General features: G+C 38.7%; 1 protein-coding gene across 1 annotated transcript in view; it reads right to left on the bottom strand.

Moving 5' to 3' along the window:
* NALCN (sodium leak channel, non-selective) overlaps nt 1-16,499 on the bottom strand; it is a 252,896-nt gene that overhangs the window by 65,450 nt on the left and 170,947 nt on the right. The window contains exon 15 of the mRNA XM_009288261.1: nt 593-729. Within this exon, the coding sequence (XP_009286536.1) occupies nt 593-729 (137 nt within the window). The remainder of the gene's footprint in view (nt 1-592; nt 730-16,499) is intronic.

Genomic DNA, 16,499 nt, shown 5'->3' with positions numbered 1-16,499 from the left:
GCAGCCCTTGCATTTCTGTAAGCTTTTTTTGGGACCATGCCAAGAATAATCATACCGTAACTGATGATCTAGTAGCCAACTGAGGGTCTGATCCTTTGTTAAGGTGAGTTTTACAGGAAAGTGGTAACTATGCAAATCCAAAGAGGGAACAAGGTCATCACAGACTAACTGGTATTGGATGGCCTGTGTTACCCCCTCTAATGATTTGCTGCCAATTGATCTTATCTTTAAAAAGCTACATGAGAATTGATTAGACTGCTAGTTGTCTATGTCAGCCAAGAATCTAAAATTCAAATGGGAGTCGAGAAACAACAACAGACTTTTCAATCATATTGTACTTGTGTTGGTTCCAGTCAAACTAGTTGCCTTCATGAATACATTATAAGGAATACTAGGATTTTTTTTTTTTCCCCAAAAGTAAAAATGAGGTAAAACCAAAATGTCACCTCCTTTCGATGCCAATGTTAATTCTGTTTCACTTCTGATTTTCTGAACTATCTGCCTAATCCATAAGCAAACCAGTTACATATTTTGGGTGCTATGTGGCACCAGACAGGTTTATAGCATACTAGCAATGGAAATATTTCAATACCTTATTTTTGGAACTGTGAAATCTGAAGGAAGCTTGGAGATTTTCACCATTTGTGGCCTGTTTGGAAATTTTTCAAAGATGCGTAGACGCAATGGAAGCTTCTCCTTTGTATCTGCATTTGCTTCACTTTGCTTTAGCTGAAAACAAGGAAATGAAAAAAATGATAGAAAGGGAAATTTTGCTCTGTAATATCCCAGCCTTGTTTTTTAGAATCCAAATAACGGCAATCATTTAAAGAAACAGAAGATGGCAGCAAAGAACTACAGAGGGTAAATTTGATACTCGGGGAGTTTATTGGTCTGCTTGTGCTAGAAGCTGACAAACACCTAACAATATCATGCCTTTAATTGAAAGTCATAAAATGGGAGGATTGCTAATAATTTTAATTTTAAAATAGGAAGCATATTAGGGTCCTATTCAATATGCTTATTTCTATGTTTTCTTCACAGATCCCTAGCACTTTATCAAGCAAATAAACATCCATGATCTTTTCTTATTAGGCACATCTTTCTGTATATGTTGACAGCTCTTCGATATTCTAATAGAACATAGCATTTTAAAAGGGAGCAACTTTAAAGAAATCTAGCTCTCAGAACATGAAAATAACAGGAAAATTACATTTAGATGAGTATTGTAAGTAATAACAAAGGACTCAAAAGAATCCATCTACATCAGCAATTCTGATACTGAGCTGCAGCAAATCACATACCAAGTGTGGCATTTATAAATATCCACAAACAGTTATTCCATGGAATATCACACATCTAAGTACAGAAAAGGCAAATACATCTATCTATGTGGACAGATGATGGCTACATCTAATGATGTAAGATAAAAAAGATATCATATGGAGATACAATTCCTGAATTCTGATTACCTTACGCAAGTCAGTTGTGTCATTGCAACGAAATACCAAGTCAAAAAGAATCAGTGAAATTCATTTCTATATTTCTTTTAAATGGTATGTGTATTGCATACTATTTCAATAAGCATACATCTAACTGAGATTATTTCATTTCTCTTTCTCCCACCTGCTTGTGAGCACAGGCTTAGAAGCTTACATTTTAAAACAGATTTTCACCATCGGTACCTGCAGGAAATCCTGCTGATAGATATGAGCTATAGATTTTTACCAGGGAGAATTACCCAGGTAGTCAAATGGAGCTTTAACTCTCATTTGCTCTGCCTAGTGAAATGCATGCTCCCACAGCATGCTATAGAAGAACAACTGCTCTGCTGCACTGTCATGCTATCAGCAACATCACCACTTCCAGCCATAGTACAGCTTAAACTGAAAATCAATTCAGATTCGGTTGGATATAAATTGTCATGTGGACTGAAAACTGTTTGAAGAGCTACAAACAAAGACTAATGATTAATGGTAAAGCACTGAGTCAGAATAGAAGGGGTATATTGCATAAATCTGTATTATGTCCAGTCCTATTTCATTGCTTCATTAATTGTCCTTAAAAGGAAGAAATTATGACATTACTGAAATTCACTTGATATTAAAATGTGAAGAGTTACAAATACCATGGCAGACAAGGAAAAGGACAGATTTAGAAATAGGGGCAGGAAATAACAGTCTGAAAAAAATCTAGAGCAAGAATAAGAGCAGAAACTAAACAAGAACTTGTACTTCAGTACAGCATCAAAAGGCCAGTTTGGGCACCAATTAGATTACCAGCCAAAAGCTATGCTCAGAACCAATCTCTGTTGGTTAGACATCATATAGTTTTAGAAAATGGTACAGAAGTCCACAGCTCCTCTCCATGCTGCTTTGGAGAGACCATACTTGGGTATGCATTCACTTCTAAATACCATTTTATCAGTCTCACACTGACAAGAAAAAATAGTGCAGAAGAGAGCCATGAAAACCAGAGGAGAGTTACATAAACCGACTGGGGCAAGGGAGAAAGAAGGAAAGAAAGACTAAAGGGGCCCAATATTTATACTACATCTACCATAACTGATAATAAAGTAAGGGGAGACAATGTAAATTTATGTAAGAAATATTTGAAAACAAATTATTTCAAGAATATAATAGAGTGCCCCAAATATAGGAATGAAAGGATGAAATTAAGAAAGGGAATTCTTAGGCTGAGAATAAAGATTACTATCCTTACAGGGAAATCTCTGAGTGTTCAGAGAGTTCTCCGGAGGGAAGTGCCTCATCATTTCAAATTCAGACTAGACAGAACCTTTGAAACGCCAGAGTACTGCAGAAAGAAATCCCTCACTGACAAGGAAATGAATTGGATAATCTAACAGGGCTTTTCTGCAACATTGTACTGTTGAAAAGCTTTGGGAAGGGGTAATTTTTAGAGGGAGAAAAAGGTTTCCAGTTTCTGCTGGTTTGCTTTTTAATAAGAAATCATTGCATAAATATGCAGATTTTGGCATGGACGAACAATGTCTCTTACAGCTGTGAACTCCTGTTCGCAGAAGTCAGTCTATGCAGAATAGAGAGCATGTGATAGATTGCAATGTTGTCTGAAATCTCAGTGCAGAACAGATCAGGGAGAGCTTGGAAGCAGGGAACTGTATAGCTCAAAAGGTAAGCAAAGGGACAGCAATATCCCCTGTCTAAATGGGAGAATGATTCAAGATAGGCTTTAAAATAACCTAAAGTCAAAGCAGTTCTACGGAATATCTCCAATTAGTCATGCTGTGATAATATTACATATTGGGGAGCACGAGGCATTTAGCGTCACCGAGTTCTTCTCTACGCACTTAGGGTGTAATTGTTGCTCCACATGACATATATCCTATTTTGTATTGCTGCTTAAAACTTTTACATTTCAACTTTCTTTACTGCATAACAAACACTTATGTTTTTAAAGGTACAAGATTATGTTGAAATGTGGCAATGATGGTGCAGAGTGTTTCTAGTAACAGCTAAACCCAAAATAAAATTCAGGACATTCTATCTATGACTTTTAATTTTATTTATTATTATTACTAGTGGCAAGGAAATGCACACTGGTCTGATTTGCTCTGTGTAGCCCTCGATCTCCAGCTCCAAAGAGCCTACTGGGAACAGTTCACCAACATTTTGTCAGCTTGGCCTGACTAAATTCTCTTGTGGCTGCTAGAATGGTTCCTGTAAAGCCATAGAAGGAATTTATGTCTATTTCCACTATTTCCACGGTGCTTGAGTTTACAGGGGCAGATTTAATGGCACAATACATACAGTACAACTGTCTGCTCTGAACCTAGATCAGAAGAACTTATTCAAGTAGTACCTAAATGGTGAGGAGTGGCAGAAAGGAAATCTTAAGTTGGAATTCTAACAGTAGCTTGAATAATACGTTCAGATACAGGTCCCTGAAATCCAAGCCCTCCCTGATCTGTTCACGTAATTGTCTTAGCTCAATACAAAAGACAGCTGTGAGAAAGGCAGACATATTGGTGAAGAGAGCATATTTGTGTTTTGTTTTCTTCCAGAAAGGCATTATGGCCATGTCGCCATTTGGTTCGGAGCATTTTGAAGTGAATCCCCCAATAATCAGCACTTGCTGTTTGCTGGTTTAGTTTATAAGCTGTGTTGGTAAGCAAAACAGATTCTTCTTGGAGGAAACAAAACCCCAAGCTCCACCTTGGTTACACACAAATGCACTCCAGGCACTGAGACTGACGTAAGGATCAGAACCAATGACTGGTCCTTAGGGTGGCTTCAAACCCCATGTGTGATGGGGCACGTAGCCCAGTGTAAGACCGAATCTCTTCTGAAGCAGAACCCTCTGAACTGCATGCGCTGTAAGTGTGGCGGCAGCAGCAACTGCTTCATTGTACTGATTCTCTCCCATGGCGCAGCCCAGGCATTAACGCGGGATGATCTCATTCATACGACTTAAAGCAGCTTCAGCTGTAAATTTCTTTGTGACTTCAAGGCTTCCTTACAAAAAGGTGATTCCTAAAACCAGCTTTAGCGTAATGAAGACCTGGGCCCTTAAAACTGAAGAGAACCTGTAAGTGGTTCCACCACTGTGGCAGTGGTGCCACACAGTGGCATGAATGGTGGTGAAACTGGAAGACTGGGGTAGAGGCAGGGGGAATAAAAGAGACAGCAGGTAATGACTAGTGAGAAAAAGGGGCAGGGTTAGCTCTTTAGCACAGAGACGCACCCTGGCTATGGTCAAACAGTTGTGCTGGGCTGGTCAGAAAGGCAATTGCTGCCCTGCTGGAGACAGCAGCCTTCCCGGCAGGAAGCTGGCATCTCCCACGTAACCGCACTGGCCCCACCAGGCCAACAGAGACACATCACAAGACTATTCACAAACCATCCTACTTCTGCCAGCTACTAAAGCTTTCTCATCTGTGCCTCAGAAATGAAAGTGTTGACATTTAAAAATTAAAAAAAATACGCTATATTATAGTACTTAAGCCACACAGTATACACAGTGTTATGTAGAACCTGAAGAGAAGAGTAAGGGAATAAATGGTGTTTTTTCATTTTTTTATCTTAAAACATTGTAGTACTATAGTCACCCAGATATTAATCACTGCAAGTGTGGTCAGGGTGAAAGTAGTGAGTTCTTTTAAAGTGCGTACTGCAACTTCTTTGATAGCAGTGACTGGAGTTGCTGAAAAAGCATTAAAGCATTGGAATGAGACAAGCAGCAGGACCTGATTAGGAGAGCTGCATTCCCACAGTCTCTCCCTACCTTCACCAGAAGAGACATGCCACAGTGCACTTCAGATCTCCAGGCGAATGCAGGACGGTGTCACGCCTGCCCTCCAGCCTACATCCCCTTGTACGGAAGCAGGATGTGAGAAGTGTCTGCACGTGCAGAGGTCTCGTTATGGACTCAGGTTGGAGCTGACAGCCTGGAACGTGGAAGTGCTCCACGGTCTGGTAATATGAACGTGATCACTTGAACAGTTCAAAGGGCTAACTAAGGTGAGTATCTCTTAAAATCACCCATTTGCATTTAGAGACAGAAACATCCTCGAAAGTAATGTTCTTGCAAAGCAAACCGAAAGCTCAATTTTAACACAGTCATTGAGTTTCTAAGACATTGACACTTTGGTGAGAACATGCCAAAGGAGAAACAGAGTTAACCATAGCCAAAGGGATAAGACCTACCCTTCCTAGATTTTTGTTTTGTTCTCTATTCATTTAATTCTGATCATGGAAGAAGAGCCAGTACTGTGCAAAATGTAAAGAGCGAAAGATGCAGTTTTCATATGGTCTGTGAGGCAAGCGTATGTGAAATTCACTTAAATGCTCTGTAAATATTTCAATGAAATTAGATGATCATGAAAAATTTACTGCAGTGCTCTAACTCTTTCATTTTAGTTGACAGTTTTCATAACAGGCTGAGATCAATCATGTTCAAAATTAAAAGCTTTGCTACTGATGTACACACAGTTTATTTAGGAACTGGCCAGCTGCCCAGAATAATTTCACGGTGACTGAAAAGTTCAAACCTTTTGAGAAAGTTCAGGGGGTCTCACTACAGGATAGTTTTAAATTAATATTGTTTGGTACATTATAGTGAACTGCTATACATCAACATTTTTCACTGGAAATCTCCTTTAGGGACTGTATTTGAAGAATAAAGTGACCATACAGTATCTGTGTTACACTTTTAGCAGGATATGCTATGTGCTCCACCACCAAACACTTTGAGCATGAAAGTGCACGGGGATGAAAGACATCACAAACTGATACCAGCACGCATCCAACAGTTTTCCAGAACTTTTTACTTAACCAAATTCTCAGATTTACCATCACCTTTGGCTTGCCAAAAGGAGCTTTGAATGAAATCCAAGTAATTAGCATTAAATGACATGTAAATTAAACAATTAAAAATCAGAAAGTCAGATTAAATGAGCTACTTTTTTCCTTTCTGTTATTATTCGGAAACTGTATAGACCTGGTAAATTTTTGGACATGAATGAGCTATACTAAAAGAAGATATGCATATGGGTAAGCTTTCACAGCCCACACTCAGCTTTGGCATCAATTTGTATCAACATTTTTGTACCTGCATTTGATCTAAAGTTCAACACAAATCAGCTGTTCAGTTACTATTATGTACACCTGCAATTCCATTAACAACGAAGAAAAAGCTCAATTTTGTTTCAGCAAACCGCACCATGAAAAAAGGAAGGTAAAAAACAAACTGAAAATTAAGGTAAAAAAACTGAAAAATTGAATTTGGGTAAAAGTAACACTTGCAGTGTTAAAAAGCAGTATGTATGACGTGTAGATCTTATCAGTATGTCTATAGTGCTATATAAAAGACTGTCAAGGGCCTAACCCCTTGCCTAAGGTCAGATGGTACCTGCTGACTTCAACCATACTTTATAATATTTCGCTCTTGGTTCCTCTAGGCCCTGTGTGGTGGCCCTGAGACATAATTACCACAACTATTTTTCTACAGGTTTTCCAGTTCTTCAAGGCATCTCAAATGACATGTGCAACTCCCCTGAGCAGCACTTCTTTCGGATGAAATTTGGATTGTGTTTTGCCTACTCTGAGAGAGAGAAGAGCTTGTGAGTTTGGCTGAAGGTGGAATAGCATTACAGGACTGTGTGGCTTAGAGTCCAACCTGTTGAGGCCTTTCTTTCAAAGTAGTCCCTCAATTAAAATATACCCTGAAACTACACCGAAGTATTGTCTGGGAGAAAGTAGCCAGAGCTACGGGAGATACCCAGCAGTGAGCAAAGAGTTAACTGGCGTGCACAGACAAGGAAGGGGTTAGCCCTCGAGCTTGCTCTCTTGTCCTCTTTTAGTTTTAACTGCCTGGATGTACGGTTGTGAATTTTGCCCTTTGGGCTCACCTAAACAAATGGGGATATTGCAGGCAATAAAAAATTCTCCCATGTAGGGACTGTAAAACAGAATCTAAATTGTTTTTAACCACATTCCGTGCTGCCTTGGGGAATTTTCAGTGAAATGTACCAAAAAATATGATTACAGTGGTGCTGGCATTCACAGTAGAGAGTGCATTGTTGATAATATAAGGGTAAAATAAACTGAAAAAGTTCCTGCCAGATGGAGGAACAAGATTACACATATATTTCTCATATGCACAAGATTTGTTTTTATAAACAACTTTTCTGTGTCACAGGGTTTATATGCTGTGTGTAGTACAACTTGATGCTATGACTGCTATTTCCCAATTGTTCATTTAAATAACTTTTTCTTCAATTTTGCATGAAGTCTTCCAAATTAATAAGATATTGAGTAAGGTTTCACAAATGTGGGTTTTTAATAACTTCCTTCCAGTAATTGTAGCTCCTATCAGTTCTTCAGGAACAAATGCTGCTGACAAGATGTGATTGCAATTCAAACGGTACAAAACTCCTCTAGCAAAATTTGGCTAAGATTTAGTCCATTTATCTAACAGAGGACAGGAATCCAGTGCGTCAGAGAGTTTCCCTTTGATTAACTGAGATAAATAAGATGAATTTTTCAGAGCTATTACTTCATACTGTCTACAGACTCAGGCAAATATTGCTACATTGATTACCCTTCAGCCATATTTCCAAATCTTTCTCTCTCCCCTCTGCACCGGCAAGAATTATACCATTTTAAAAAAATGAGATCTGAGATTCTGCGCAGTCAGTGTCCGTAATCAGGGCCCCAGGAATGTGCTTACCAGACCAGATTCAACCTTCTTGACTTTAGACTCAGGTACCTACCTGCATTAACTAAGTTATGGTTGTCTTAGTCTCCCTTTATAGCCAAAAGTGACGAAAAGGCACTTGTAGAGGTCAGTTCAGACCTTGGGCTGGCTATATCTTTCAGACATGCTTATCTTTTTCCATTGACTAAGTAGGGAACTTGAATCCAGTATGTTCTTTAAATCAGATGTGTTATTCCCAGTGTTAGGCAGGATGAATCTAGGCCATAGCATCTATGATGGTATTCATTTCAGTTAATTATAGTTGTCCAAATATGAAGTACATCGTATAATCATCTAGGCACTTCCTATATTTAACTGAAAAAGGTATCTCCAGATATTGACTCATCCCATACTAACACATAAGTAAGACAAGCAAGATGGAATATCACCTTAGGGTAACTCTTTCATTGAATGTAGAGACAGTATAAGGCTACATCTATACTAGTAATGTACTGGGGTATGGGCCCAAGAACTGGAATAAAAATTGTCCGTTGTGTTACACTGTTAGCAAGGCCACTTGCACAGTTTTGGCCTTGGCCAGCTAGCACTCTCCCTGATCATGCCTGAGCACAGTTTGGCGCTTATGCCAGCTGGGGACATTCCCAGTAGGCAGCATGGACACGTCCTATTTAAGTGGTAGGTAGTTTTGGAAAGGGAAAATAACTTAGCTGTACATACAAGCCATACCGGCCAGCCAGCTTTAGGGACAGAGAGCAGGTCCTGGACAGCTTGCTCTCTTGATATAGATCGGCTAAATGATTAGCTTAGAGAAGATGCTCTAGTTTAGATAAGATAAAATGGCTTATCTTAGAGAAGATAAGCCCCACCCTTATTTTAAAACAGTTCAGGGGTAGGTACATTTTCGGATGGAGAGTTTAAAATAGATAGTGGAAATGAAAAATAAATCTAATGCTAACATGCATAACTATTCTTTTAATAGCTTTTTCACATATAAATGCAGCTTTGCCATTTTCATATTCATTATTTTTCTCTTGGGATAAGTAGCAGAAAGATTTTTGTTTCCATACAAAAGTTAGTGAGTCACAAAAGAATATCCATTATAATAAAAAATGCATTACATGCTCCATTTCATCAGAGGAAACTGCTTGAGACTTCACTTAAACTAGGCACCATTATTTGTTATGAATTGTATATTTGATGAAAAATAAGCAACTAAAATATTTTCAAATTAACAAAATCACAAGATGTATGAATTCTGCTCTTGTACAAACATAATCATTCAATATTGACTAGGTACAACGTGTTCATCTTCAAGACTTAGGGAAAAATTCATTACAACCTGAAAGGGTGCTTCTGCTCAGGAAGCAAAGCAAGTAGCATTGCAGGACAATTCAGACACTCTTAACGTTTGCTTACCTCTTCCAGACCCTGCACAAAGGAAGATTCCCGGAGGTAGCTTTGTAAATGGCGCTTACCTACATGTAGCCAAGATGCACACTTCATCTGCCCTGCTGGGTTCGCTGAAAAATAGAGCCAATCTGGGAAATGATAATTGTGGACAGACTTTCAAAGGTTCTCACCACAGGCAGCTCCCATTTACTTAAAAAAGAGCTGAAGACACTCAGAGAACCAGGCTGTGACTGACCGAGGAAGTCATCATCTTGACTTCCTATCAGGATACAGAAACTGAGAGGTACATAAAATGCTGAATAGCAGTGAGGTCACAGGGATAAAAGACTCAATCTGTAGAGAACCTGTGTGTCCCTGCTCACAGTTAAACAAAGCAATATAACTTTTTCTTAGGCCCTCTTAATACTGAAGTATAGGAAGACTAGAATTTGATCCGTATATGCAAACCCTTTATTCCATGTGATTTGTATGGGCTGCTCTATGCATTGTCCAGGGTATTACACAGGATAGATCACCACTAAACTGGTGTGGACATAAGGCATATCCAACTTGATTTACTACTTAGTTTCATCTGCATGGTAGGAAACATACCTATGCTATGTGAACCTAATTCCAGATTCCAAAGGCAACCTATGTGTTCCCTGTGAATTTGTGAGTGCTGCTTGAGGTGGAAGCAGTTAGGTGTAGATGCTGAATGATCGTGATGCAGGTGCTTGTGCAGCAGGTTGCATGTTGTTTCTGTGGGTTGTGGCAATGCAAACCTATGTTTCCTTCTTTTTAGGTGTGCTGCAGTTTCTATGGACGTTCTTGTAAAGGGATACTTTGCTGGCACAGATCAATATAATAACATCTTCTAACACATAAAGGATATCTACAAAGACAAAAAGGATGATCTACTCATGATCACTGTAGCTAGGGCAAGAATGCTTCATCTGCAACATAGAATACAATTCAGATGAGACACCAGATAAACCTTCCTAAAAATACCCTAACATAAGTACCAAATGAGATAATGAATGCATTATTCTTGGTCTTACTCACAGGACAAGCTAAGCAAACCTCAACCACAGCACACAGTACTTTTTTTTGTTTCCAGTGCTTTTATTATAAACACCATTATCATGTGGATTTGTTTCATTAAATGTATTCAGCTAAATATGTATGAGGCTGTACACTTGAGCTGATCTCCATGTAATTGATTTGTTTGGGATTGGAAAATTGGAGAGGGTCTGTGGAGGGGCCACAGAGATCTTCTCTATAAGGTAGTTCTAGAGAATATAGAGGCACACTCTCCACAAGGAGACTTGGTAATAGGACAAGAGGCAAAGAGAACCATTTGCTTCATGAAAAAATCTGTCTAGACAGAACACAGCAATTCTTCACTATGAAGACAATCATTGGAATAAGTTGCCCAGAGAAGCCGTGAATTTTTATCACTGGAGATATTCAAGACTTGGCCTGATAGGACTCTGCGTAACCTCATCTAATGGCCTGCTTTCAACAGCAGGTTGGACCAGATGGTCTCCAGAAGTTCCTTCTGACCTAGACTTTTCTATGATTCTGTGATTTGGTGATAGCTATGAACTGCAAGACAACAGATAATTATGCTCTTCAGTTTCACTGTTGTGTATACACATCCGCCATCTCTTGATAACTTGTATTTTCGTTCCAACCATTACTGGGCTCTGTTAGATTTTGTGAGAAGGTAATTAATGTAACTTAGATTTGAGTGTGTATTTGCAACCCACATAGTGGACCAATTTCTACAATCGAATATCCTTAACACTGAGAAAATGTAACTGAAGTTGAGAAAAAATTAATAGCTGTAGCTGAGGCCAGAATCCACTATATTTCCTTAAACAGGAAAGACTTCGTCTTTGCACAAATTAGCTGCCCTTTGCCTTTTTGTGGTTGGTTTGTTTGTTTTGAACCAGAGGCAGTACATTTAATTTGACACAGGTGGCCTGAGTTTTAGATTCATTACAGTTTTACAGTATTTCTCCAGTATAGAAATTCACACAGAAAGGTAATTTAACCAAAGTACATGCAGAGGCAAACCTATATGAGTGGTAACTGGGAGGACACAGAAGCTGATCCAAATTACTTCAGAAACTTCTTGGCTGGACTAAATGAAAAGAAAGATAGTTTGGTGTTACTGGCTGCCCTTTCTCCCACACAAGTTTGCTGATGGAATTTTAGCCAGGGCTAGATTCCTGCATTCTGTTATTCCCTTTCACAAGAGATGGGGATGGTTCTCTGTGTTCTTGTGGTGATGGATTGCTTCTTTAAAGGAGGAGATATGGGTAAGAATTCTCCCTGAATTCTGAAACAGTGCTCCCACTCGTTGGATATTATGCATGAAAACTGTGCAGGCTTCCTTATCTTCTGTCACGTTTTAAAAAGAGTGGCTGATCCATTCTTGAGGAACTATAAGGAGAAGTCCTCTGAATTATAAGTGGAAAATAAGTGACTGACTTACACTCAGGTACCTAAAAATCTCAATAAAAATGTAATTTATTCATCCTTCTAAGCAGCTAGCTTTTTTTACTGACCGAACAAGGAATTAAATCTCATGCAAAGACCAGGCCTCTACTTTTTATAAGCATACAAAGGTTGTGTACAATGTGTACACAAGTGCATAGTTCCACAAGCTTCTATGGGCCTAAGACACAGTTCAGAAAAGGCAATGCAGACCTGCGTGACACCGAAGGACCCAAAGGCAAACACAGCATGGATTTTCAAGGATCCAATTGCCATCAAAATATCGAGTAATGCTACACAAGCCCTCTCCTTCCTTCCAAAGAGCTACAGGACTGTCCCTTACTTCAGAGGGTGGAGCATCTAGAATCACCTATGTGCCCTGAGAAGCACTTGCATTTTTCTTAGGTATCAACCAAATAAAACAAAAAATAAAGATTAGATGAGCTCCTGGTGATATAAAAGCTAGGTAAGCATTTTCTTCCCTGGTGATATAAATGAAGCAGCAGAAGCTTACATTTATATTTTTGCTACTGCTGTTCACACACCCATAGCAAATCTGACTCCCATCTCTCCTCCTTGAAAAGTGGGTGCTTTGAATATGATCTTTGACTAGAATGTTCAAAGGTCCCTATTTTATACAATAAAACCTTCCTCCAAGAGAACCCCTCTTGAATTGAATGTGTTTTCTTGACAAATTATACCGTATTGCATATACTAGGGATTGGCAGCTTCTAAATTAATACTTAGGTGTTTATTTCCATTGGGCATAACCAAATAAAACAAAAAATAAAGATTAGATGAGCTCCTGGTGATATAAAAGCTAGGTAAGCATTTTCTTCCCTGGTGATATAAATGAAGCAGCAGAAGCTTACATTTATATTTTTGCTACTGCTGTTCACACACCCATAGCAAATCTGACTCCCATCTCTCCTCCTTGAAAAGTGGGTGCTTTGAATATGATCTTTGACTAGAATGTTCAAAGGTCCCTATTTTATACAATAAAACCTTCCTCCAAGAGAACCCCTCTTGAATTGAATGTGTTTTCTTGACAAATTATACCGTATTGCATATACTAGGGATTGGCAGCTTCTAAATTAATACTTAGGTGTTTATTTCACCATTGGGCATCAAATATATAAGCCAGAGTTTATGATGCATTGATACTGTTTTTAAAAAAGGTGATAGATGGGGTAGAAAAAAACAAAGGTGGAAGCTATACCCTTCAGGAGACTCTCAAAACTTTCTTAGTTATTAAAAAAGGAAAGAGTCTGGCACAAGCAGTTTTCCAGATGACCATGTCTTCCAGTCTTGAAAGGACAGCTTGTTTTCTACAAATGGACATATTCTCTGTGAAGTTTACTACTTTTGAAATAGCGCTACTTTAAATGCTCTGTGTATGGTGTGGGAATGGAGGACCAACTTGAATTTTGTGAACTTTCTACTATCTTCCCTCTATGATGAAAAAAAGGATTTCATGCATTTTATGTAGTACTTAAAATTCAATTTGGAACCGTTATTGTTGTTTTCATTTGTTAATAAAATGTGTTCGACACTTATCTTTCCTGCCACTTGTTAAAAATCCATTTACATGGGATCAGATATAATGAAAAGGTAATTTTTCATTTTTATTCTATTTTATAGTTATTTCCCATTTGGAATTACCTCAAGCACTGTCCTCAGAATAATAATACTCTGCAGGCAAGTAAATCTAACTAGGCTTTAAAAAGCTCCTTGATTTTCCCACACACGCTCACATATATATAAAAAAAATCTATGCCGAGTGTGTTTAAATTAGATATACCAATTATAACTCCTTGTTCGCACAATATGTTCATGAAAAATCCCCATGCCGAAACTCCCACTTTAATGCTGAAACCTCAGCACACAAAATTTGGAAGTGATGTTACTGCTGAAATTGTCATTGGCATCTTCCTAGATCTGCTGAATGCCTGGCGGTGCTGGGTACAAGGCACAGGGCTCCGGCAATGTCTTCTGAACAAACGTGTTCAGCATCCCAGAATGGGGTGCAGCAAGACAGTCAGGACCAGAGGAGGTCTGCTTTGTACATTCTGCTTTGTAGCTCTTCACTGTGCAATACTAATGGGTATCAAGACGAAACAAGAGAAATGTACGAAAAAAGAGAAAAAGAAAAGAATTCTTTAAAAAGGAAAGAAATATCTAGATGGTTCTTAATGACCCTATCTAAGCCTTTGATTTTTCACAGCTCTGCTCCTGGTTTAGAAGGTGCTCCTATACATATGAAAACACTTAGGTCTGACAGGTAGAAAGCCTCCAAATCCTATCTTTTCCACCTCCTCCTCTACTGACAGACAAAATATCTCTTCTGAGGTATCACTCAACATAGCTTTTGGAGCCAGGTGCCCGAAAAATCAATTACCAGTGTTTGACCTGCCATTGTTCCTGGTCTCTGTTAAAGGCAGTAGTGAGCTATGTGATTTGGTTCCACTTATCAAGAATCTGTGGGGGGAAAAAAAGAAAAACTCCTTCACACTGAAAAGTGCAACTGGGTCATAAAATGTGAGTACAGTTTTGCTCCTCACTGAATAAAGTAGTTGTTAATAGGTCTGCCAAAATGATGTTTGCATTGCCAGGCCAGTGAGACTCCTTAGTATTAACAGGAGTAAGGTCAAAACTGTCTTCTGAATGAATAATGACTGTATCTGAATGGCCTGGACATCCCCTAGAAGCAGCTTGCTTTCAAATACTAAGCTGCCTCACCAGAAAAGAGACCTGAGGAGAGCAAATGGAGACAAAGGGAAAGCAAAAAGGTGAAATCCCTGAAAAACCGTACCAGTAAAGCATCAGTAAGCTAGCTGCATGCAGGGAGACAGGACTTCTGATTATTTCAGGCTGCTGCGCTAATATTTTTTCTATTATGGATGAGGTATTTTGAATTCTTGTTAAAAGAAAATAATTTCCAGGAAAGCATGTTACAGAAATTCTATCCTAGTAATTCCACATACTGGTTTATTTACTTAGAAAAAAACTGAGAGGGTTTGTAATGAATATTAAACATGACTTTTTCCAAGACGCATTAGTTAAACTGCCAAATTTGCTTGCAAATGCAGATCACTTCAAATAGACTTACCCAGCGAAAAGAAACTTCGGTCAGATTCTAAAGCTACATGTACAGGTGCACAAAGACAGAATACAGTGGAAGTAATAACAGGCATGGTAGGAAGGAGAGAGCACTGAGGAAGCATTTGACTGGAATGACTGTACATCATGAGCTAGGGGGCATCAAATGAAACAATCAAGTGGCAGATTCATAAGTAGAAAAAGAAATACTTTTTCACATAGTGCATCGTTAAATTTATATTTGCTACCGCAAGCAGTAAATGCTAGAATATACACAGATTTGAAAACAGATTTCACAAACACATGCAGGAAAAAATCCATCAAGAACTACTAGACAAAGATACACCATGTTGGACACTGGAAGTTCCCAAATCTCTGGAGAGTGACTATCACTCAAGTATGAAATATCACTGGAGAATGAAATATCACTATGTGCCTTCCATGTTCTTATGCTAGTCCCTAAGTACCTTTTACTGGCCACCGTCAGAGACTAGATATTGAACCAGGAGGACCTTTGCTTTGACCCAGTACAGCTGTTGTTATATTCTGAGCCTACAGGTTCTTCCTCAGTAAGCTTCATAATCAATGTCTAAGCACAATATTGGCATTATTTTTTTTACCAGAAACATAGATAGTGAAATTATATTAATCATTGGTCACAAGAAACTGCCAAGCAACTGTCAGTGCCTTGGTTCTACTTTCAGGTGACATTGATACCAATATAATTAGAGCTAGAAGGGAGACATGCGTTACCAGAAGCTATTCTTACCCCTAGAAACTGGGGTTTCTGGGGGTAAGGGCTGCAAAAGGCTTTCCTCTGATGTCAGTGACCATCATCTCGAATACCAAGCAACATCATACTTAAAGAGCAGTAATTTTAGGGTAGAGGTCTGAAAGGACTTACATTTGAATGTAGTACACTTCGGTCACCAAAGTAAAAGTCTCTAGGACTTGCTCTCTTAGTACAGTCCACTGCCATTACAAACAAGATATGCAGGTACTCCACATCATTTTGCTATTGATACCAGCTAAAATAATCTTGTGGAATTAAGACATGCCCAGTGGAAAAAAGAAAGTACTACACACAAGAAAGCTCACTAGAGGCACTGCTGGAGCTGTTAAGGATTTAAGGATTTTTTTTTAAAGAAATATTCTTATAAGGCATGCACACACATTTCAAGCCTTGAGAATATATTCAGCGTTTTGTCCTGGTTTTGGCAGGGATAGAGTTAATTTCCTTCCTAGTAGCTGGTACAGTGCTGTGTTTTGGATTTAGGATGAGAACAAAGTTGATAACGCACCGATGTTTAGTTGTT

This window comes from Aptenodytes forsteri, unplaced genomic scaffold (genome assembly GCF_000699145.1).
Source record: "Aptenodytes forsteri isolate BGI_AS27 unplaced genomic scaffold, ASM69914v1 Scaffold123, whole genome shotgun sequence".
Classification (NCBI taxonomy): Eukaryota; Metazoa; Chordata; class Aves; order Sphenisciformes; family Spheniscidae; genus Aptenodytes; species Aptenodytes forsteri.
This window is presented reverse-complemented; position numbering and strand designations above follow the sequence as displayed.